We start from the raw sequence: 25403 nt of genomic DNA, 5'->3' as shown, positions 1-25403 counted from the left end.
TAAGAAGTCATTTTGTTTTAATTTTAGTAGGTTAGTTATTCTTGATTTCAGCAAGCACCGCTAATAGAGGCAGTATAAACCCAGGGTGATTTTTATTTTTTTAGTAGCCTACATTTATGCACTGCAGTATTGTAGAAATCCTGGGTTGTTTCTTTTTAGTATCTCATTTCGTGCATCTGCGCTACTTTGTGTTGCTTTTCCATAGAGCTGAGGCTGTGCACGGCAATTGAACATGAGTAGATCAGCTGACAGTTAGGCTGTATTGTGTAGAGCTATATTCGTTGTGGAAGCTTTAGACTATTATTCTGATCTGTCTGCAAGATTAGATCGGCTAGGCATGGTGTAATTATAGTCTACTTTGTTTCAATATTTTGTTTCCTTAATTTGCAGTTCAATTCCACATCATTCACTTATGCCCCGCCCACCCTAGTCCCCCCCCTAGTCCCCCCCCCCAAAAAAGATCGAGAAAGGACGGTTCTTTTATACCTCAATTGAAAGAACCACAACCCCACATTACACATCCTATAGTGTGTAGAGTAGCGTTCGATTGCAACTTGCCTCTTTCTTTGAAGATGGCGCAAAAGGATGCATTCCGTTTCGACTTTGCATTTCAGATCTAAGCCTGAAGAAATGTCGATGTTCGCCGGAATGAATAGGGTTTGACGAGCTCAGGTAAGGCATTTTATCATCTTTGTATCAGACAGAGCAATCAATGATGCCATGGGTATTTCAAACAGAGGGATATGATGAGAGGGACTCTTACATAGAGATCACAAAGGGTTTCGACCTGTGCCATGGAAAAGGGGGCATGCAGAATGTCCCTGGCTTCCATCCGAAATATAGCGTGAATTACAAAGTTGCCTACATCAAAACAACATTGGCAAAACGTAATGTGTGCCTATTTCATCTACCACAAAAATATGGGTTCCCATCGAACTGAAAACGCCAGTGATATTATATTGTTGTCTAATTGGAATATTTATCAATATTTTGTAACAGTACACAGTCATAATTCCTGCAGTGAACTGATCCCACAGCACACCTATTGAGTGTTGAGAGGATCAACGCGAGCTGCCATGTGAAGGCTTTTATCTTATTTATTTCACCTTTATTTAACCAGGTAGGCTAGTTGAGAACAAGTTCTCATTTACAACTGCGACCTGGCCAAGATAAAGCGTAGCAATTCGACACAACAACACAGAGTTACACATGGAATAAACAAAACATACAGTCAGTAATACAGTAGAACAAAAGAAAACAAAAAGTCTATATACAGTGAGTGCAAATGAGGTAAGTTAAGGAAATAAATAGGCCACGGTGGCAAAGTAATTACAATATAGTAATTAAACACTGGAATGGTAGATGTGCAGAAGATGAATGTGCAAGTAGAGATACTGGGGTGCAAAGGAGCAAAAATAAATAAATAAATACCAGTATGGGGATGAGGTAGGTAGATGGGCTGTTTACAGATAGGCTAAGTACAGGTGCAGTGATCTGTAAACTGCTCTGACAGCTGGTGCTTTTAAAGCTAATGAGGGAGATGTGAGTCTCCAGCTTCAGAGATTTTTGCAATTCGTTCCAGTCATGGGCAGCAGAGAACTGGAAGGAAAGACGACCAAAGGACCAGTGAGATATACCTGCTGGAGCGCGTGCTACGAGTGGGTGCTGCTATGGTGACCAGTGAGCTGAGATAAGGCGGGGCTTTACCTAGCAGAGACTTGTAGATAACCTGTAGCCAGTGGGTTTGGCGCCGAGTATGAAGCGAGGGCCAACCAACGAGAGCGTACAGGTCGCAATGGTGGGTAGTGTATAGGGCTTTGGTGACAAAACGGATGGCACTGTGATAGACTGCATCCAGTTTGTTGAGTAGAGTGTTGGAGGCTATTTTATAGATGACATCACCAAAGTCGAGGATCGGTAGGATGGTCAGTTTTACGAGGGTATGTTTGGCAGCATGAGTGAAGGATGCTTTGTTGCGATATAGGAAGCCGATTCTAGATTTAATTTTGGATTGGAGATGCTTAATGTGAGTATGGAAGGAGAGTTTACAGTCTAACCAGACACCCAGGTATTTGTAGTTGTCCATGTATTCTAAGTCAGAGCCGTCCAGAGTAGTGATGCTGGACGGGCGAGCAGGTGCGGGCAGCGATCGATTGAAAAGCATGCATTTAGTTTTACTTGCGTTTAAGAGCAGTTGGAGGCCACGGAAGGAGAGTTGCATGGCATTGAAGCTTGTCTGGAGGTCAGTTAACACAGTGTCCAAAGAAGGGCCAGAAGTATACAGAATGGTGTCGTCTGCGTAGAGGTGGATCAGAGAATCACCAGCAGCAAGAGCGACATCATTGATGTATACTGAAAAGAGACTCGGCCCGAGAATTGAACCCTGTGGCACACCCATAGAGACTGTCAGAGGTCCAGACAACAGGCCCTCCGATTTGACACACTGAACTCTATCAGAGAAGTAGTTGGTAAACCAGACGAGGCAATCATTTGAGAAACCAAGGCTGTCGAGTCTGCCAATAAGAATGTTGTGATTGACAGTGTCGAAAGCCTTGGCCAGGTCAATGAATACGGCTGCACAGTAATGTCTCTTATCGATGGTGGTTATGATGTCGTTTAGAACCTTGAGCGTTGCTGAGGTGCACCCATGACCAGCTCTGAAACCAGATTGCATAGCGTAGAAGGTATGGTGGGATTCGAAATGGTCAGTAATCTGTTTTGTTAACTTGGCTTTCGAAGACCTTAGAAAGACAGGGTAGGATAGCTATAGGTCTGTAGCAGTTTGGGTCTAGAGTGTCACCGCCTTTGAAGAGGGGGATGACTGCGGCAGCTTTCCAATCTTTGGGAATCTCAGACGATAAAAAAGAGAGGTTGAACAGGCTAGTAATAGGGGTTGCAACAATTTCGGCAGATAATTTTAGAAAGAGAGGGTCCAGATTGTCTAGCCCGACTGATTTGTAGGGGTCCAGATTTTGCAGCTCTTTCAGAACATCGGCTATCTGAATTTGGGTGAAGGAGAAATGGTGGGGGCTCTGGTGGGTTGCTGTGGAGGGTGCCGGGCAGTTGACCGGGGTAGGGGTAGCCATGTGGAAAGCATGGCCAGCCGTAGAGAAATGCTTATTGAAATTCTCAATTATAGATTTATCAGTGGTGACAATGTTTCCTAGCCTCAGAGCAGTGGGCAGCTGGGAGGAGGTGCTCTTATTCTCCATGGACTTTACAGTGTCCCAGAACTTTTTTGAGTTAGTACTACAGGATGCAAATTTCTGTCTGAAAAAGCTTGCCTTAGCTTTTCTAACTGCCTGTGTATATTGGATCCTAACTTCCCTGAAAAGTTGCATATCACGGGGGCTATTCGATGCTAATGCAGAACGCCACAGGATGTTTTTGTGCTGGTCAAGGGCAGTTAGGTCTGGCATGAACCAAGGGCTATATCTATTCCTAGTTCTACATTTTTTGAGAGGGGCATGCTTATTTAAGATGGTGAGGAAGGCACTTTTAAAGAATAGTCAGGCATCATCTATTGATGGGATGAGGTCAATGTCATTTCAGGATACCCCGGCCAGGTCTATTAGAAAGGTCTGCTCGCAGAAGTGTTTCAGGGAGCGTTTGACAGTGATGAGGGGTGGTCGTTTGGTCGCAGACCCATTACGGATGCAGGCAATGAGGCAGTGATCGCTGAGATCTTGATTGAAAACAGCAGAGGTGTATTTGGAGGGCGAATTAGTTAGGATGACATCTATGAGGGTGACTGTGTTTACTGATTTGGAGGTTGTACCTGGTAGGTTCATTGATAATTTGTGTGAGATTGAGGGCATCAAGCTTAGTTTGTAGGATGGCCGGGGTGGTAAGCATGTCCCAGTTTAGGTCATCTAGTAGCACGAGCTCAGAAGATAGATGGGGGGCAATCAGTTCACATATAGTATCGAGGGCACAGCTGGGGGCAGAGGGAGGTCTATAGCAAGCAGCAACAGTGAGAGACTTGTTTCTGGAAAGGTGAATTTTTAGAAGTAGAAGCTCAAATTGTTTGGGTACAGACTTAGAAAGTAATACATTTTAATCAGTATTGTCTCTCAAAAGTCACAACTTGGCTACATCATACAGCACAAAGAATCATACACACATTGGACTATTTTGACTCATCTTTTCATAATTTGACTATATTGTTTTACGTTTCAGACATTATAAACTACTTATTATTTTCCTATTGTCTCAGATCTACGCAAGTGCGTATCGCCGTAGTGGCAATTTTGGGATTTGGCGAGAACTTGAGAACTTTATGATTTATTAAGTGATTCAAACACGTCGTTCTGTTAGCAAATCAGTAACTGACAGAACTATAAAAAACTCTTATTTTTATTTAACTAGGCAAGTCAGTTAAAAACAAATTCTTAATTTCAATGACGGCCTAGGGACAGTGGAGGGTTTGAACTTGCAACCTTCTGGTTACTAGTCCAACGCTCTAACCACTAGGCTACCCTGTCGCCCCTAACAGAATGTATTGAAACTGAATTGGCTGCAATGGGTATTTATAGTAGTCACAAACCACAGTTGGGTCACCTGCTACTGTCCTCCCTGCTACTGGCATATATTCAGCTCATAACTGTTTACGTTCTCCTTCTGTCACGTGGTGGTCAAACCAAGAGTGTGAAAACAGTCTGGCCACCCCTCCCTCTCTCTCCCTGTCTCTTTTCTCTCTCTCTCCAGTTAATGTCACCTCTCTCAGCTATTACTGGCACCTCCCTATGAGCCCCCTCTCTTTCCATTTACTGTAACCAGCCACCTCCACTCACGGAACACTAACTGACAACGGACGTCCATGGATGTTGAAAAGTAGTTGAAAATGTGGTCAGTCCAAATCTAAACCAATCAAGGACAGTACAGTAAAGGAAAGTACTGTACAGTAGCCAGGGTTGGGAAGTAACAGATTACAGATTGCTCCAGACTAACATTTCCCCTGCTGACACTAGGATATTCAGTTGGTTGCACCAGTCCATGATTTGGTCTCACCCCAAAAACAATTGCTGCGTCACACAATAATATATATATATTTTTCTATCATCTTCTAAAGTAATTCAGTGCTTTATTCAGTGTAAGAGAATCCTGGGATGCTATTCAAGATGGTATTTCTTCATATTTTCATGTTGTGATTTGAATGTGCAACCTAATCCAGTGATTGCAATGCATTTTGGGTGAACAATTAGGCTATTGTTATTTTTGATTGTTAAAATAAGGCTCCAGATTTTTCTGATTTAGTTTTTTGTTCAATATAGATGAATTGTCCTGCATCTTTATGTGCACTACTATAATAGGAACATTTTTTTAGGGCTAGTTTACCACCCGAGTAAGTGCAAACTCCAAAAACTTTAGATCGCAATAAATATAATACTCACTGCTTTTTTAAAAACCTTTATTTAACTAGGCAAGGCAGTTAAGAACAAATTCTTATTTACAATGACGGCTTACCCTGGCCGATGCTGGGCCAATTGTGTGCTGCCCTATGGGACTTATATCACGTCCGGTTGTGATACAACCTGGATTTGAACCATGGACTGCAGTGACACTTCATGCAGTGGCTTAGACCGCTGCGCCATTTGGGAGCCACTAGTAGGTAGTGCATTGAGTTGTATGTTTTTTGTATAACTTGGCAATCAATGTTTTTTGTTTGTCGTACTTTTAAAGTGAAAAATCCGAGTCTTAGCTTCATTCTGTTACCGAGGAATTGCCCCTATATCTGATATACTATTTAAAAAATAGCTTGAACCCCCTGGCCCCTGCTGTGTGAGTCACTTCTGGTGCCAGCTTGCAGGCCCGCTACAGTAGTTGTTATGAGATATAATTTCATTCAGTCACACCAGACTCAGCCACGAGGCTTAGGCTACACTTAACAGGGTTTCTCTCCCTAAAGCCACTAGAGTAGAGGGAGCTGATGTCTTGCTGCTCTCTTTTAATGCAAAACTGGAAACAAAACTGCTTGGTGAGTTTGTAGGCTAGATTAAACTGGTCCACACAAGAAGAGACATAATGCCCAATTTTGCTTTTGGGATAGGATAACTGACACGCCTCAAAGAACTAGATGGAAGAGTAATGAGGCATTTTCCTTCATTCACTCCGGGATCATTTCTGTTACCACAGTCAACCCCAGACTTTGATTTTGAATCCGCAGGGAGATGTATGAGGCCCTCAGGATCTTTGTGAATTTGAATACGTTGCCATTACAACCACACACTGGAGCTGAGTCAGCCAGCCTCTCTCTCTCAGGATGAGGGGGTTTTTGCTCAGGAGCCAATGAGAGGCAGAGAGTCCTGAGGCTGACATCCATTTAGGGATAAGATAGCATGAAGACTGGGTCACAGGAGGTAGACCAGATCACCACACGTCCCCTAGGAGCCCATATATGTGTGACTCACTTTTCTTTAGTCTCCCATCAAACAAACACAGAACTTTGCTGTGTCCTTCCTGACCACAGATGTTATTGTGTATATTTTCTGTCCGTGCATTGTGTGATATCTGCGGAAATCAGGAAGTGGATTATGATCAAAGGTACTTTGTAACTAAGTACAATTATTATCATGATGCAGTGAAGAACATGCGTTTGCTATCTCCACTGTCGTAGCATTATCGAGGGAGAAACACGGACCGATAAGTGAATCGCAAGCCAACACAAAACACCTCTCCATTTTCCCATTTGCTTGAAAAGAACCGCTTGACGTTTTTCTACTCCAGTCATGTGGGCGTTGAGTCTCTATCTTCTACATGTGACGTGAGATGAGAGGTAGTAGAGTAGATTAGCCTGGTGACATAACGTGACGTGTACTGTAAATTCCCCTCCTGCCATGGTTATTAGTTTGGTATGTTGTATACCATTAGTATGGTATGTTTTGTTCATTCCATGTGTAACTCTGTGTTGCTTTATGTGTCGAACTGCTATGCTTTATCTTGGCCAGGTCACAGTTGCAAATGAGAACTTGTTCTCAACTAGCCTACCTGGTTAAATAAAGGTTAAATAAATAAAAAATGAGGGAGCAACCCTCAATGGTGGTTTAGCCAGGAGCCAAAGCTACATTTACCTTCCTCCCACATTAAGAGCTTTTGTCATGCACCACATCAAGAGGTAGATTTAAACAATAAGGGCTGAGCATATGTTCAGCATATGGCCAATATACCACAGCTAAAGGCTCTTCTTATAAGCACGACGCAACGCGGAGTGCCTGGATACAGCCCTTATCCATGGTATATTGGCCATATATCATAAACCCCCAAGGTGCCTTATTGTTATTATAAATGGTTACCAATGAAATTAGAGCAGTAGAAAGAAATGTTTTGTCATACCCGTGTGTATACGGTCTGATATACCATGTCTGTCAGCTAATCAGCACTCAGGGCTCGAACCAACCAGTTTATAATTCTGCATATACAGAATGCATTATGTGCCATGACAATGGCAATGCAGGAGTGCTTTCTAAACAGGCCATCACCACATGAGAGAAGTGGATAACAGAATAGATGGAGCTTAGCGAGGCATGTCATTGAAGATGGAGGAAGGCATTTTGTCAGCAGAAACAGGACAGGGGGGATATCATCTCTCCACGGAGAGACCTCCTCCTGCTGCTGGCTCTCTGGAATGACTTCTACAGGCTGTGTGTGTGTGTGTGTTTGAGAGAGTGTGTGTTTCTCACTGTGTGCCTGTGTGAGTGTAGGTTTGCGCAAGTGTGTGTTTGCATTACTGGTTGTGTGTGCGTGGGCACTGCCAGAGAGACCAGGGGCCATGTGCCAAACCCCGGCTGTGGCCCATTGTGAGACCAGCTGGTGTGTGAAGAGGGCCAGCGGTCAGTTCGGTTCCCAACCAGACTGGAGCTGAAGATGTCTATATTTTCTACTATGAAATATAATACCTGCTATGTCTATGATTGGATATAAGGCAGGAACCAGGCCCTATCTCTATATTTTTCATCTTTCTATCTCCCCCTCTCTCAGATTCTGTTTTATGAATCATCTCAGTTATCTCAGAGGCACAGAGGAAACATCCACAGCTGTTGTTTGGCTTCCCTTGTCTATCTCAGCCATGCTGTTTCTGTTTTCGCCTACACCTTGACATTACCGTCAGGATCGAGATGGATTGTTTTTATGTGGAGAGGATCTGGCTGTATGTGTATCTGTGGGGAGATGTTCTGGGTGTATGTGTATCTATGGGGAGAGGATCTTGGTGTGTTCTTATGTGTTGACTTAGCTAATGTGTGCTTGATGGAGAATTGTGTTATTGTTGTTGCAGCACTGTGTTCAGGGTGTGTTGCTACAGCACTGCGTTCAGGCAGGCAAGTGACACTCGTGCTCTCCGCGTTTCAATTTATGACTATCTGGTTGGAGAGAAAGCAGAGGACCAATTGTGTTCCTTCTGGGGCAAGATTGTCTCTTTCTGATTGGAGACGGACGTGTGACCTCTGTGTCCTTATTAGGGGGGTTAGTGGTGCAGGGACCAGTTTAGGCCAGCTTCCCACAATGCTTTGTAGTGGGGGATATATAGTCAGTGCCAGTGGAGATGTCAGTTCATTCATGGTGTTTTTTGCTAAAAAAAACAAGGTTTGGGAAGCCCAATGTATTTTTTTCTTCCATGCCATACTAATTCCACTCAAATCCTGCTTTTGAAATGGAGGGCTATCTTAAGTAACCTAGCTTAAGCAGTATTGAACTGAACAAAGAAAAGAGGCCCACATCTCTCTTCAGAATACTGCCAGTGGGTTACCCAGTGGAATTTCAATTCATTACCTTTATTTCCCCCCTTTCAGTAGTGTTTCCCTTTTCCTTTCTATGCCCCAAGGCAGATTATTTCAGTTTAACCTTCCGTGTCATTCACGCTAGCTCCACTGCATTGGCTCACCGGTGGTGATGGGAAGACCCTTTGAAGATGTACTTTGTGTGGGTAAAGTCCTGAGAGAGAGGCTGGGGCTTGGTGGTTCCCTGCCTGGCCCTGCCCTGCGCAAGCTCTTGCTCTGAGGGGGAATCAGCCCTCTGACTCGTCAAACCCCCATAATTACGACACTAGGTTCTGGCAATACTTAACCTAGTCTACATGTTTGAACTCACATCTACTCTTAACTTAGACCTGTATCTCTCTTTTTCTCCTTCTCTCTCGCTATTTCTCTCTCCTCTTTCTCCTCTTTTTCTCTTTCTCCTCTCTCCCTTTCTCCTCTCTCTTTCTCTCTCACACTCTGACTCTCTGTGTCTGTCTATCTTTCATAGCTTAATACTTAGCTGTGATGGCTCAGTCTCTACCACTGCTGTTTGAAAACATCAAGGCTCTCTATTTAGTCTTAAAAGGCTCCAGGGGCCAATTCCACTACAAATTGGAGGACCGTCAACAATTAGCGAGTGCTGTTGTGAGAGCTACGATTAGCATTCTGCATTTGTGTGCCACAGCCTGTGTTTACATTTACCTGCTACTATAATGACTGCCACTGTTCTTGTTCATTTGGTCATCCAATATGTTCCCCCCCATTGGGAAAACTAGTTGACAGGGTGGTAAGAATTGGCTGCAGCTGCAAAAGAACGTGGCACAGTGGTGAATGGAGAAGAACATATACCAATATTTTCTATGGAAGAAATGGCACACCAATTATGTTTTTGCTCAAAAATATCCTTAAACGATGCATGTCACGTTACCTCAGGTTTCACTTCACAAACAGGTCCCACTGTGGATGATGATGGTTATGCATTTTCTACTGTGTGAAAAACACTGTCTGTCTGTCTGTCTGTCTGTCTGTCTGTCTGTCTGTCTGTCTGTCTGTCTGTCTCTCTCTGTCTCTCTCTCTGTCTCTCGCTCTCTCGCTCTCTCTCTGCTTTGTGTTCACTGTGGTACGTGGGAGAGTTACAGCACAGCTCCCCAACCCCTCCTCTGACCCTGCCCATAGAGAATGTAAACAGACATGACCTAACCCAACCAACTCAGGGCCACAATGCTGTCAAAACTACACTCAACCTCTACAGGATCAAAGAGTGAATGCGAGGATAGATGGAAGGACGGAGTGGATTATTATTCAAATGTTCCCTATTGCTTGGTAAAGCAGGAATCAGCATTTTCTATTTTAAATAGAAAGTTCTGACAAGGGCAGGATACATCCGAGAGAGAGGAAGGCTTTCATGTCTCAAAAGTAAAAGACAATCCAGTTCCGTTCGATCTTCAAAGCGGAGAAAGAAGGGCAGGAAGGAAGCATTTTCAACAAGGGAGATGTGTCCATCCTGGTTTTTGTACTGTTTCTTATATATCTCTGTCCACGACCCTGTGGAAATCTAATTAGCATAACACAAAAATCACTATCACAATCTGTCTATTTAAGCTAGAGATATCTGTAGTTTTTGTTGTTGTTGCATGGGCTGCATCTCAATCCACCGCCTCCACAGTGTTTGTCAGACCAGGAGACATCTCTTCTCATGAAAACGTATGTAGTGTCCGAACACACTACACCCACAAGCCTCACAAAACTCGTCTGTAGGTATCCCGGTACCAGTTCAAACATTTTTATGGAAGTACTTTAGTGCCAAAAAAGGGGGCTAAATATGGGTACATTAAAAAAATAAAAAAATAAATGTAAGATATAGGACAGACACTTCAAAACATGTTTTATTTAACCTTTCTTTAATGATTTACTTATTTTCAATGATGGCCTACTCTGGCCAAACCCGGACGAAGCTGGGCCAATTGTGAGCCGCCCTATGGGACTCCCAATCACGGCCAGATGTGTTACAGCCTGGATTTGAACCAGGGCTGTAGTGACACCTCTTGCACTGAGATGCAGTGCCTTAGACCGCTACGCCACTCGGGAGCCCTAACTTCCTTTTGATGTTTTTTTTCACTATCTGTTTTGCCATGTATGAATATGTTATTTAATGCATGTCAGTGGGCTAATAGCGTTAAGGGCAAATTCAACATTTCATCAAATACATTTTATTTATATATATTTTTACAGGGATTCTAAATCAGATAGCTAAATGTTCCTTAGTATGACCTTAAAATAATTCCATATGTTAGCTTAGTAGAAATCTGGGTCCTTAGACCTTATGGGTTAAGCTATTATAGTGCTTACACTTATGGATACATTGTATTGTATGAATTGGTGCGGTACTACTGAAGTTGATCATCCACTTTATTGTATGCAAATGTGCTATACTAATAAAGTTTGACCTCTTTAGGCCTCATCCTGAGCACTGCCAGGTCGGCTTCTAGGGGTCGCTGACGGGACCGGACCCCAGCTGCACCCACCATGACTCCCAGGTCCTCCACCATGACCCCAACTATGAAGCAGTGGAGGCAGCTGGTTCTGGTGGTGATGCTGGCCTGGCTCCTCATCTTCCTGGCCCTGCTCTCCCACTTCCTGGACCCCCGGGATGTGGATCTCCGCTTGCCCTCCTCGCTCACCCACACCGAGACCCGCCGTCTGGCCTCCATCCAGGGTAGTCCATCGGGCATCAGGGCTTCTCCTCTTGAGGTGACATCCTCATCTTCACCCGCCAACCAGGATCCCAGCCACAGCCAACAGGGAAAAAAGGAGGCCCTGGAGCTGAGCCAGAATGGTGACTTGGTGGTCTGGAAAAAGGTGAGCGACCTGGAGGAGAGGGTGTATCAGGAAAGGGAAGAGAAGATAAGGAGGGAGAGACTGAGAAGGAGGAGGAGGAAAGGGAGCTTGTCCAGGGCTGAGCAGCGGGGCAGAGACGGCTACTATTTATCCCAGTCCAAGGTAGTGGTCCAGCAGCTGCGAAGGGGCATTGCCTCAGCGGGAATGCTCGCTCCACACCTGCAGAAGTCCATGAGGGACTACCTGAATCTCAACAGGCATCACGTGGCCTACAGGGGGCGGCGCAGGGGTAGGCAGAGCGGGAGGGAGGTGCTCTGTGAACTGAAGGAGCAGGCCAGGTTGAGGACACTGGATGGGACAGAGCAACCCTTCTCTGGGCTGGCCTGGGACAGGCTAGTGCCCCCACGACCTCTGGAGCAGCTTTGGGGCCAGGGGTCAAAGTTCAAGTCGTGTGCGGTGGTCACCTCGGCTGGGGCTATCCTCAACTCTTCCCTAGGGAGAGAAATTGGTGAGTGCTGTAGGACAGGTGATACACATTTTTCCAAACATCGGCAGTATTTATAACGTAACTGTTAGCTCCATGTAAATAAAGACACTGCTGCCAAGTTATGGTACAAATCCAGACGAAAGTAAAGCTCAAACTAAGTTTATTACACCCAGCAGGATGTTGCAACTGCATAACACAACATACAAGTTACACAATCACATATTTATACCTTCCAACTGGGCAAAGTCATCTCCTGGTATGTCTAAGATAAACAGATTCTCTGTTGCTGGGCAGGAGCTAAGTCTGTTCTTTGTAGTGTCGTGGCCCGGCCTGAACACAGAACTTCCGTGTGTGTGTGTGTGACAGGGATAAGGCTTCAGTTGGATTGTTGTTGGGTTGGGGCCCTTTGACCCCCCCCCCTCCCAGAGGTCTCTTCTCTATTCAATTGTTGTCCTCACCTCGATGTTGACTTCCACATCTCTCCTGACTCTAGTTCCATTGAGACTAACCTAGATTATCAGGAACTGAGGCTCCCTTTAACTACTTCCTTAAAAAATATTTATGGCAAAGGAAGAACATGTCTGGACAGACAGACACTTTCTGTACTTCAAATCAAACTTTATTTGTCACATGCACCGAAGAAAACAAGTGTAGACTTTACCGTGAAATGCTTATTGCTTCACTGCGATATTACACACACGCTTCAAAATCCTAAGTAATAACAAGTTAGTACTACTAATCAGACTGATTCTACAGGTATACAAGTTATTACAACTAATTGGCTGGTTGTCAGACTAGTCTTCATCACTGCATAAGTGTATTGCTTTGGTAGGTTTGATTTACCCTTAGAATTGAACTGGCCTCTACCCTTACAGTGCAGAAGAGCTCAGTACACGTGAATGGGAACGCTGACTTACTCTACGGGATCTTTAGACCACTCTACTTTGTATTCATCCAGTAGCCTTTCGTGTTGTTACCATCAGATTGGCTTGTCACTCCTCATGGATTTGTTCATTTGATGTGATGAGTAGCCTGCGTGTCCTTGAAATGAGGAGGAAGAGCCATGACAGTAATGCAGGCACCTTTTTATAAATGAGACTTCAGCCGGTAAGATAAGACCTCCAAAGAAAAGGGTTTGCTGCTCTCTAGTGTTGGAGTTAAGTTAGTGATTCATAAGCGTCATGATAAGCATAACATTATGGTTTACCTGGACGAGATATACACTGAAAGAAAATATAAACGAAACATGCAACAATTTCAAAGGTTTTACTGAGTTACAGTTCATATAAGGAAGTCGGTCAATTGAAATAAATTCATGAGGCCCTAATCTATGGATTTCACATGACTTGGAATACAGATATTCATCTGTTGATCAGAGATGCCTGAAAAAAAAGAATGTAGGGGTGTGGATCAGAAAACCAGTTAGTATCTGGTGTGACCACCATTTGCCTCATGCAGCACAACACATCTCCTTCTCATAGAGTTGATCAGGCTGTTGTTTGTGGCCTGTGGGATGTTGTCCCACACCTCTTCAATGGCTGTGCTGGATATTGGCTGGAGCACGCTGTCGTACAAGTTGGTCCAGAGCATCCCAAACATGCTCATTGAGGGACCTGTCTAGTAAGTATGCAGGCCATGGAAGAACTGGGACATTTTCAGCTTCCAGGAATTGTGTACAGATCCTTTCGACATGGAACCATGCATTATCATGCTGAAACATGAGGGGATGGCGGCGGATGAATGGCACGACAATGGGCCTCAGGATCTCATCACGGTATTTCTGTGCATTCAAAATTGCCATAGATAAAATGCAATTGTGTTCATTGTCCATACCATAACCCCACCTCCACCATGGGGCACTCTGTTCACAACGTTGACAGCAAAACGCTCGCCCACACGACGCCAAACACGCTATCTGCCATCTGCCCGGTACAGTTGCCAAGAGAGTGCATAGCCGTCATCAAAGCAAAGGGTGGCTACTTTTAAGAATCTGAAATATAAAATATATTTAGATTTGTTTAACACTATTTTGGTTACTACATGTTTCCATATGTGTTAATTCATAGTTTTGATGTCTTCACTATTATTATACAATGTAGAAAATTGTACAAATAAAGAAAACCCCTGGAATGAGTCGGTGTGTGTAAACCATTGACTGGTACTGTTATATATAAATATAAAATAAAACAAATTAGAGTACAGACTATTGAATGAGACAAACATTTTTGAGGAGATAATTATAAAAATACAATTTTATTTATTTTAATTTTAATAAGACATGAAAATGCAATGAAATTAAGGTTATTTGTTTATGGCTGAAAAAATGTGGTCCCCACTGAAAAGCTTTAAATACCACTGCACTCGAGGGAGACATTCACTAACAACATTACTTATGCTTGTAGATAAACCATGCCGTTTTCATGGTGCTGTTTCATGGGTGATGCATACAGCTTATGTCCATACCCTGTACTCAGATTCCCATGAGGCTGTGCTTCGCTTCAACGCTGCTCCTACAGAGGGCTATGAGAATGACGTGGGCAACAAGACCACCATCCGCATCATCAACTCTCAGGTAGGTCGCCCGCTTCTCCTCCTGTGAGTACTCGGGACCTCCTATTGATTGACAGTGGAATCACTGACACGCTGCCTTGTGAAAATGATTTGGGTTGATCTAGAGCTGAGTGAAACCGCTAGTCAGATCACTAAGACAGTCTATCCCAGCACTACCACGCTTATCTAGTCAATCATTGATGATACACCTATCATTTGGGAGAGGGCAAGTTGGCGTATGGGATCTGTACATGTGGACTCTAGGTGAGATGTACTCGTATTGCTTGCCTCATTACATTTAGCCTGGGGTGCTGGAGAGCAGTTCAGCAATCAGTAATTTGTCTCCCTGCAGATACTTGCCCGGCCCAGGCATCACTTCACCACAAGCTCTTTGTATAAGGGTATGACACTGGTGGCCTGGGATCCTGCACCGTACTCTGTGGACCTGCCCAGGGTAGGTCTCTCTGCTCTTTCTCTCTCACTGTCAGTCACGCGCTGTAGTGTGTGTGTGTGTGTGTGTCATTAATGACTTCTTAATCATCTCCTGGTTCATCTTAGGCAAAGTCTGGTGCAGAGTGAGTAAGCAAACATCGCCGTTGTGGCCTTAAGCAAAGCACTTAACACCCTACAATTGTCCCAGGAGCACTGCAGCCGACCCACTGCTTCCAGCCCCTCTGGTGGTGCCTTGTGAGAGAGACGATAAACACTCATTTCCATTCTAAATGGACAATAAAATGCCTCATATTTTATAAAAGTCATCTTAAGGTTTTTACTGAATAATTCAGAAAGTGTCTGTGTTTAGATTCAGGTTTCTGGTATGTAGCTCAGACAGGCCCCTTCCTGAGATCCTGTTAGCGGTAGCGGTCATGCTAACATTCTAGCAGAGGCTTTTCTCCAGTGCAACTAACTGTCAGTTAACCAACCAATGGGACCTTATAGAGACAGGTGTGTGCCTTAATAAATCATGTCAAATCAATTGAATTTACCTCAGGTGGACTCCAATCGCGTTGTAGATACATCTCAAGTCTCATAGCAAAGGGTCTGAATACTTATGTAAATAAGGTATTTCTGTTTTTAAAGTTTAATACATTTACTAGAATTTCTAAAAAACTATTTTCACCTTGTCACTATGGGGTATTGTGTGTAGATTGCCGAGGAAAATGTTTTATTTAATCCATTTTAGAATAAGGCTATAACGTAACAAAATGTGAAAAAAGTTGTTTTTTTCCGAAGGCACGCTATATGGAGAACAATGTAATAATGTGTTTTACATGACCTCTGCTGTCTGCCACACACATTGGCATGGCATTGGTTAAAATACAGATTACGCACACACACACACACACACACACACACACACATTCATAAGGCCAATGATCAAGGGCTGCATGTTAATCAAGTTATTCTAATGGGATCCACTTTGAAAATGAAAGCCATTGTTTGTATTTGTGTGCTTTTGTTTGTGTGCGCACATGCATGCGTGTGTGTTTGTGCGCTCGCAGTAGAGCATGTGTGTTTTTGTATAGCCTACTGTGCTACATGCACCCAATTTGTACGGACGGTTGAACACATTCATTAGGACTTTTACCAAGAAATTTGCTCCAGGCCCAGAATACATTTGAAACAAATCGCTGTTCTTTATCTGATGCTTAAAAGGCATAATTTACTCAATTTTGCCTCATGTTATCTGGACTGTTTGAAGAACAGAGAGTTAACACGGTATCTGTCACCTAGCAGCCTAATGTTACCAGGTGTCAGGACAAAGGCTGATGTTTTCACTCTGTGGTCAAAGCATCCCCACATTTATTGGGCAGATTACCTCTGTCAAATTCTGGCATCATATTCCCTATTTAGTGCCCTTGTACTGTAGGGAATGCAAAATAAAATGAACTTCCAGAATAGAAAGTTAATTAAAGCATATCTGCTGAAGTCATTCATCAATACCTCCATTACACCTGCTATGGGTGCGGGGGAACGAGTATTTGGTGTAACAAACCTTGACTTTAAAAGGTTGGTCTCTCGTCATAAGGGGAATATCCTGACTTTGTCCCCTGAATCATGGATTTAACTGACTCTTGTGTAAGCAGTGGTGTATGACAGGAACATGAATTTGTACAACATTTTAGCTTGGGGCGTTGGGATTCCTGTGGGGATGTCGTGAGTCAGTCAGTATGGTGGGGATGGATTCAAGCAAACCTGCATCACAATATTGGCACAATAGCTGTAGCATTTTAACATGCATTCTTCCCCGTAGTCAAATAAAAGCACAGTACTAATACTCATGTTAGGTGCTCTTGAACTACATTAGCAGGTAGACTGCTCCGTAGCAGGCTGCTGTGCTACCGGAGTAGTTAGATTTTTAACAAAGACACCGTGTCAACACTGCGGTGGCAGCAGTGAGTCTGACACTCGGCAGATGCTGTCATGATTGTGCTGACCCAGAGTAGCAGCGTTCTATTTCAGACAGCGTTAATAAAGATGCTTGGTGCTGACTGCAGTCTCCTCTCCTCTTCTTTTCAGTGGTACAGGAACCCAGACTATGACCTGTTCACCCCGTATGAAGAGCGCCGGCGTCTCCACCCCACACAACCGTTCTACATCCTCCACCCCAAGTTCATCTGGCAGCTGTGGGACGTGATCCAGGGGAACACCCAGGAGAACATCCAGCCTAACCCCCCGTCCTCTGGGTTCATAGGTGGGCAAGCGCCTCTGATCATCCACCCGGGCACCCACCCATCCACTTATCGGTTTGACCGCTGTGTCTGAAATGGTACCCTGTTCCCCATGACGGGAACACGCTTCAGCCAACGTGCATCGAATTCATAAAACTTTATTAACTATTGAGATGCAGCACATTCTGCAGGCCTAGTTCAGAACACATATGGTGGTATCCTTGGTTCAATGAGACGAGCAGGCTTTAAGTAAATGGCAGCCAGAAGGATGCATTTTTTTTTTTTTTGCTTTAGTGAGTGAGATCTGCGATTTCTCAAAGGTAAAAATATAACAAAGAGCTTAATTGTTATTCCGTGTGTGTTCAACCTCAACATCTATTTACAAGGTTACACAGTCAAGAGGGCACAGGTGCTCAATAACAATTGGCATTCCAGGAAGTCAATCATTGATTTTCTAAATAAATACTAATTTTCAAGGTAGCCTGGTGGGTAGGAGCGTTGGGCCAGTAACCGAAAGGTTGCTGGATCAAATCCCAGAGCTGACAAGGAACAAATCTGTCATTCTGCCCTTGAGCAAGGCAGTTACTCCGCTGTTCCCCGGGCGCCGATGACGTAGATGTCAATGTAAAGCAGCCCCCCCGCATCTCTCAGATTCAGAGGGGTTGGGTTAAATGTGGAAGACACATTTCAGTTGAATGCATTCAGTTGTACTGACCAGGGATCCCCCTTTCCCATATTGTGTCCCGTCTTGGTGTTTTGGAAGGGCAGAGTGGTGAGACATGAGAAATTATGTGAATATTAGGAATAAGATTATGGCAAGGCAAAAAAAAGTACATATGCATCTATACCATTCTAAATCTGCGTAAATATTACCTCTCACACATGGACCAAAAGCACAGAGGAGAGTCCAGAAAGAACAACATTCATTCCTGTGTTGTTTTCCCCCCTCTTGTTTTGTTCTCTTACGACATGGACCCTGTGGCAATTCCTGGAATCCCAGCAGGAGGGCTTGAGGGGGCTGTGTCGTCCTGAGCACGTTACTGCGCTACCACCACACACACACACACAAAGAGAACACACTCACTGCCAGCAGCAGGACTCAGTGAGGCAGACCATGACTCACAGAATGATTTTATTTGGGTTGCAGTCCATTTTATTTAACTGTTTTTGGGTTACAGTTTATTAGGCAGTGAGAGGCAGTGCTGTTCAGTTTGTCATGTTGATAAAGACAAGCAAGTGGCGTATGATGGCTACAGCCAGCCACTATGTGGCAGCCCAATGGGGTGCCAGGCTGTTTGACTGCCTGCTGGGAGCTTTAGACTTGTAGATTGAGGAACATGTCAACATGCAAAGCCAGATACTGCATGACTCAACACTACAGACACAGAAAGATGGTAACTTTAACAGGTTGTGGCTTTTGTACAACCCCTGGCTGTCATCTTGACATGCAAATATTGGTTGGATCAACACTGTTTCCACATTGTCATAACTGTAAACAACATTTCAGTCAACTGACAATTGAACATTGTCATGATCTCTTTTGCCCAATGGGATGATGGCTTCAAGAGTGCAAGACAAGTGTTGCAAACATGAACACTTTCTGTTACACTTCTCCAACTGTTTCTGGTTTATTACCCTCCCCACCCTGCAGTGAAATATCCCTTCACATTGTTGCCATACGTTTAATACCAGTTTCGGGTTGTAATTACTAGCCAGTTTTACACAGATCACCCAGGTGCATCATTTATAAAAAATGTTATTACGCACATATGATAGTTGGAATCCACAGCTATATAGTGATTTAATATATAGTGATATATATATATTGATTGAGCAACTTAGTGTGATCTAGAAATGATCATGATTGTGTGTGATTTACACCCTTCGACATGTGTATAAACATTGTGATTGTTCTTCCTATTGTTTCAAGAACTGATGGCATGCTGAAATGTAGAATAACAACTGAGCAAATAAATGAGGCCCGAGGTGATGTGACCTCACAGATGAGGCACAAAGGATTCAGCTTCACCGGAATCATTGACATAGGCTTCATAGCTGCTTTAGAACAAAATGAATAGATGGACTGTCTGTTATTGCACGTCATTGGAAATGGCCATGGTTATGACAGCACACTGTAACAGTTATGACAAAATACTTTTTTTCGTACTGTAACAGTAATGACAACACTAAAGCCACTGCAGTCTTAATACAACTCTGGTGTCTATCGACGAAACACATGTAACAATATGATAACGGAAGTTGAGGAAAAATACACACTTTGTTTTTAAGTAAACAACACCACACTGTTGCGTTTTCTCACGGCAAGACTTGACAGGAATTGATATCTACACCTTTACTGAGTGACAAAGTAACAGTTGACCATCGCTATGGGTTGGGGCGGTTGACACACCTTCTATAACATGGATCATCAACTCCATTCAGCTGCGGGCCGACATATTTATTTTTTGGGGGCCAGAACATAATTACTGCCAATTGACAGCATGAAGTCCTAACAGATATAATGTTTACTAAAGCATACTCATTTCAAAACAGATTTCCAAACTTAAAATCAATTGCCGCTGATTTCATGTTCTTACAGTCTCATATCCAACGACAAAAATACCACACAAAAAAAAGATAGATATTATTATTTATATTTGCCATGAACTTGGGGGGCCAAATAAATCCACCCGCAGGCCGCCAGCTGGGGTCCCCTGTTCAATAAGATAATAGAGCACAGTGTAGTTTCTGGGGTGATGACGTGGAATAGATCACTTTGTTCGTAGAAGATATTGATAGTTCTCTGTCTGGGTAACATTATGGATTAGATCACTGACTGTGTGTTTAGAAGAGTTCTCTGGTGACACAACGTCATGATGGATCATTTATGGATCATTTATGGGTAGTCTGTCGTTGAGGCGTTCTCATGATGACAAATCACTATGGGGAGTTGTTGGGTGATGCCACATGATATATCACTGTGTAGACTGAGTTTTTGGGTGACACCACATGACAAATGCCAGGGATAACACCGTATCCTCTAGAGTTCTCGTGGTGACACTATCATATAACACAGTGGATCACTGGATAGCGTTTGTCACGTGGGGAAAAAGGGGGGTGGGTTGAGAGGGGCTTCAGGGGGTACGCGGCTGTCCACAGGAGGTGATCTCTTGGTTGGGGTCTGGGCTGGTCTGTTCGGAGACGGGGGTGGTGACTTCACGGTTGTTAGTGCTGCACTCCACCGTGTGGTTGTGGTTATGGTGGTTGGCGCCGGTGGAGAGCTGGGGTGTGACGGCTACGTTGTTACTGTGGCCCCGGCGGTTGAGCTGGATGACGGTGGTTTTGGAGGGCATGGAGGAGACGCCGTTCTCAGAACTGGGCCGCTTGCAGTGGAACAGGATCAGGAAACACCTGTAGAACTGCAATGGAGGGACAAAGAGAGTGTGTGTGTGTGTGTGTGTGTGTGAGAGAGAGAGAGAGAGAGAGGGTGTGTGTGAGATGGGGGGGGTGATGGGGGGGGGTGTGTATGATAGGGGGGAGTGTGCGTTGCAAAATAAAGTTACACGTTATTCAATTGTTGCACCCATAGTGCTTGCGTGTGCTACCGAGCATCTGCATTGGCAGGCGCTAAAATAGAAGTTGCTTCTATTTGTGACGCCGAACGCGATGCAAGTCCTGCCTCTCCCATCTCCTCATTGGCTTTTAGAAGCATATACCCACGTGCCATCTCCTCATTGGTTATACCCACGTGGGTGATTGAAAGATGAACTGAGATCGGTTGGTCGGCTGTGGTAATACACCTTATTATGTAGGTTAGTTATTATGAAAGTTAGATGCCAATTGCCATATAAAGTCCAAAGAAGAAAAAGCCTGGAAGAAGGAGAGATGACTAGTGTGGATTAATTGGTGGAGTATAGGACCTTGTGCATTTCAGGTAAAATAACTCAATGTTTATATCCCAGGACAAATTAGCTAGCAACAACAAGCTAGCTAGCTAAATTGCCATAAATGTTTAATGCTTTTCGACCTGTCCCCAAATTAATATAATTGGTTCAGAATTGGTTCAGAGTTTGTTTTGATACTTCAACCTGCGTTAGATTGTAGTATGAGCTGTAATGAATTCATCTTTGCCCTTTTTGTTTTGATTACAGGCATTGTCCTGATGATGTCGCTGTGCGAGGAGGTCCATGTCTATGAGTACATCCCTTCTCTGCGTCAGACAGACCTGTGCCACTACCACGAGCACCACTACGACGCAGCCTGCACCCTTGGGGCATACCACCCCCTGCTCTTTGAGAAGCTACTGGTCCAGAGGATGAACAGCGCCTCCCAGCACGACCTCAAAACCAAGGGCAAGGTCACGCTGTCGGGGTTCAGCGCGATCAACTGTGGGCCATGACCCCTGACCTTTGACGACCTATGGCCATCAAGAGACAGAGAGTGCCGATACTAATCAAGCGACTGAAGTGGCTAAGTTGAGTCAGCACCGTCGTCGGTGGGCCATGATCTGGCTTTTGACCTTTGACCTGGACTGCTGTCTGGAAAATCAGGATGAAAGTGAAGAGGAGGAGAGTGTTGCCACTACTAATCAATCTTAGGCTGTAGAGGCTAAGCGAGCATGCTCGAGAACTGCCTTTGTCACAATGGATAGTGTCAATTGTTGAAAGGAGGAGGGGGGGTGGGTTTAGGGAATGTGGATATCATGTTGTTGTATTGTGTAATGAAGTAGTCCTTCAGGGATGTATTCCTACTGGAGAGATGGGTCATCTTTTTAAGGTATTGTTCTTGTGACACAATGTTGCACATGAGAGAGGTCTGGGTATGAATGTGGAAAAGTGATCTATAGATTCAAATATTGAACATCGGTCAAAGGCATGTTTTTCTGATTCAACGAATGAGGTGCATTGTCACGTTTAGAAACATTGAAATAGAGAATTGAAAAGATGCAGTTCAAAAAGCATGCTGTGTTCCTTTTGGTAAAAAAAATATATATTGCAGACCTCATTTGAGAAATTCAGGGATAGTAGTGTATGTCGGTCTAGGAGGGAAAACAACCACTTTTCACTTTTTTGTTGTTGTTGCATGAACCAGTCAACCTAACCACTGATCTGTGTGTATGTGAGTAAGGAACTGAAACTTTCTTATCAGTGTTCTCTAAAGTTACTGTACCTCAACGACCAGATGGTAAAACTAACAGCAGTTACTGTTCCTGGCCTTGATATGATTCTACAGCCACACTGTGTAAATATAATGTAAATGTGGTTTGTTTGCCTGTAGAAGTCTGGTCAAGTGTGATGCAATGAATGTAGCTATGAATAGTTTGAGGCACATTTATTAAAAAATATATAAAAAACAACCTTTATTTAACTAGGCAAGTCGGTTAAGAACAGATTCTTATTTACAATGTTGGCCTACCCCGGCCATGCCTGGTCTGCGCCGCTCTATGGGACTGTAGTGACGCCTCTTGCACTGAGATGCAGTGCCTTAGACCGCTGCGCCACTCGGGAACACAGCGGTCTAAGGATTTTGGCAATGGTGATATAGACTTGATAACGTGCCAAATGTTTCCTGTGTGAAGTTTACTGTTAGTTAACACTACGTCTTCTAGGAGTTAACCACTACAAAAGCAAAGCAGAGGCCTCAGCTTGGAATAATATAAATGGACAGAATGTCCTTACGATGATTCACTTGTTTTTTTTTTTATTGGGAATGGAATGCACCAAACACAGCAATAGAAATGTCATTTTTCTTTTGAATGATTTTTTTTGAGAAGTGTTTGCTGATCTACTGTTGAGGGTAAACACTATAATATTCACACCTTTTGGGATCTTTAAACAAAAATCATGTTGTTTTTACAGATAATTTTCTATAGCCAGAATCAGTTTGTACTGAACATAATTTGTTAGTTTGTATGAAATTTGTATTTCTTTTCCATTGTTTTCTACTTAAACTGTTGTGAATAAAGATATTGTACTTGCCTTGTGATTTGACCCTTGTCTAACTAGCAGTTTAACTACATAACCCACAATTGAAGTGGCAAGGGCTGTATCTCAATTGCTTAAAAATGTATTACCTGCTCATCTCCTCCCTTTGATTAAAAACACTTGACTAGTGTAAGAAATAATGTTGGAAGCTCGTCATTGGGCTGGCTTTCATCTGGTCACGTCTTTCACATCAACGTGACGAAGGAGGTGAGGTGAGTAGAAGACACATTTTTGGTTTAGGTTCTGCTCACCTGTTTGTTCATGAGTATATAGATGAGGGGGTTGATGACGGTGCTACTCTTAGCCATGATGGAGGGCACCACAGTCACGATGGGGGTGATAAGGCCCGGGTGTCCAAAGGTGGCCATCATGGCGATCACGCCGTAGGGCATCCAGCACAGCAGGTAACACACCACCGTGGTGATCACCATGAACAGGATGTGGAACTCTCTCCGCCGCGCCGCCGACTTACGGATCCTCCCCACCTGGGAGGAAATGATCATACATAAAGTTGTGCATAAATGCATGTCCTGAGAGGCCAATCACATAGGAGGATGTCGAAGGACATACAAGGTCTTGTTATAATACTTAAGAGAAATGTAATTTCCTTCCTTCACTGCTTAGGCTAATCAATGTTTACATTTGTATTTTATATTTTTAAAAAGCCTCCTTTCCCTCCTTGTGATAGGCTAATCACTGTTTCAATTGTTTTAATCATGAAGACATTCCCTTCCTTCCCTAATTGACTTTAAGACAGGACTGGTTGAGTGAAGTAGGGTTTCCAGTTCACTACCTATTACTTATCCTGTCATGTCACATCAGTTATTGCTTAATCTTCCAGGAAGGCAGAGTGCTTTTCAAAAAGTATTCCAATAGGGCCACGCAAGTCGAAACACTTACAATCTCATTACCAGGCCAGACCTGTCTCATTGGAGTGTTCTGAAACACCTGTAGCCTTAAGATTCATCCCAGCTGAGAAAAAAAACCAACTGCCTAATTATCTAGTAACAAGATGTTTTCTTTCTAGGATATTAGTCTTAATTGCAGTGGAGGAAAGGGAACCAAGTGTTAAAAAACCCCACTAAAAAAACACCATCTGTCCAACGAACACAGTCTTAATCATGTAAAAGTAGTGTTCAGTGTCTCTCTTTGTGCACACTCTCTCCTACTCTCTACTCTCAATCCTACCAATCCGTAACCACCAACTTCCTTTCCAAGCATCTCAGGCTACAGGCCACTTAAGACAGGGCATCTTTCTACAGGATGTCCATATGAAGGAGAAGTACTGAGTGCATATTATGTCTCTATATATATATGTATGTCAAACACCTTATTACTTATTACCCTTATAAACACGAGGGGGGGGGACACACCAGCTAACGCTGACTGAGAGAGCGAGATATCACTACGCAGGGCTTCAGCATTCTACCCAATAACTGACAGTTTTAACGCTGCAAGTCTTTCTGATTATCAGTGGTTTATCAGCAGGTTCAGACCCTGACCCAAAATGCTGATTTCCTCTGGTTCCTATCTCCTCTGTTCAAGCCTCACTTCTATTGATGTTATATTGACGAAAACACACACGTGCACTGGCAAATGTAGCCATCCATGTTGGTTTTAGGCACTGTAAACACCTGCCACTTCCACAGAGGACTTATTCACAGGTAGATGATTACAGTTTTCACAATAAGAAGTGTTGGCGTGAAGAGTAGCGAATAAACAGAACATGTGAAGGCTAAACATGGCACGGTGTGTTTGATTTCAAGCCATTTTTCATTTGAACCCATGTGGACAGGTGGGACAGCCCACCTGTTTGACAGCGTAGAGCAGCCTCCCGTAGCAGTAGCCCATGACCAGCACAGGCAGCCCCAGACAGAAGATGAACAGGCAGATGATGTAGGAGTGAGACTGGGGAGTCTGGGATGTCCAGGTGACCGAGCAGCTGGTCCCGGCCCCCTCTAGGCCGTAACTACTCCAGCCCAGCAGGGGGGGCACTGTCCAGAACAGGGAGTAGAGCCAGGAGCCCGCCACGGCCAGCAGAGGCTTACGGTAGTCGGGGGCTTGCTTGTTGTACACGGTTAAGGTGCTGTAGCGGTCATAGGAGAGGAAGGCCAGCGAGATTAGCGACACAATTCCTGAG

At 43.9% G+C, this 25403-nt stretch overlaps 2 protein-coding genes across 2 annotated transcripts in view; one reads left to right on the top strand and one right to left on the bottom strand.

Annotated features, from left to right (window-relative positions):
- Window positions 1-461: 461 nt before the first annotated feature.
- Window positions 462-23257, top strand: LOC135542575 (beta-galactoside alpha-2,6-sialyltransferase 2-like). The gene is made up of 6 exons (XM_064969659.1): window positions 462-672; window positions 11188-12078; window positions 14532-14629; window positions 14960-15061; window positions 17128-17302; window positions 21431-23257. Exons 2-6 carry the CDS (start codon window positions 11259-11261, stop codon window positions 21676-21678), a joined length of 1443 nt encoding a protein of 480 aa, XP_064825731.1. The 5' UTR covers window positions 462-672; window positions 11188-11258; the 3' UTR covers window positions 21679-23257.
- The window catches only part of LOC135542576 (opsin-3-like), a 22396-nt gene continuing 15391 nt past the window's right edge, over window positions 18399-25403 (bottom strand). Inside the window, exons 2-4 of the mRNA XM_064969660.1 lie at window positions 25073-25398; window positions 23515-23748; window positions 18399-20698 (exon numbers count right to left, since the gene is read on the bottom strand). Of these exons, the coding sequence (XP_064825732.1) occupies window positions 20414-20698; window positions 23515-23748; window positions 25073-25398 (845 nt within the window). The 3' untranslated portion in view covers window positions 18399-20413. The remainder of the gene's footprint in view (window positions 20699-23514; window positions 23749-25072; window positions 25399-25403) is intronic.

The sequence above is a fragment of the Oncorhynchus masou genome, chromosome 6 (genome assembly GCF_036934945.1).
Source record: "Oncorhynchus masou masou isolate Uvic2021 chromosome 6, UVic_Omas_1.1, whole genome shotgun sequence".
Lineage (NCBI taxonomy): Eukaryota > Metazoa > Chordata > Actinopteri > Salmoniformes > Salmonidae > Oncorhynchus > Oncorhynchus masou.
The sequence above is the reverse complement of the archived record's forward strand: the minus strand, read 5'-3'. Positions and strand labels throughout refer to the sequence as shown.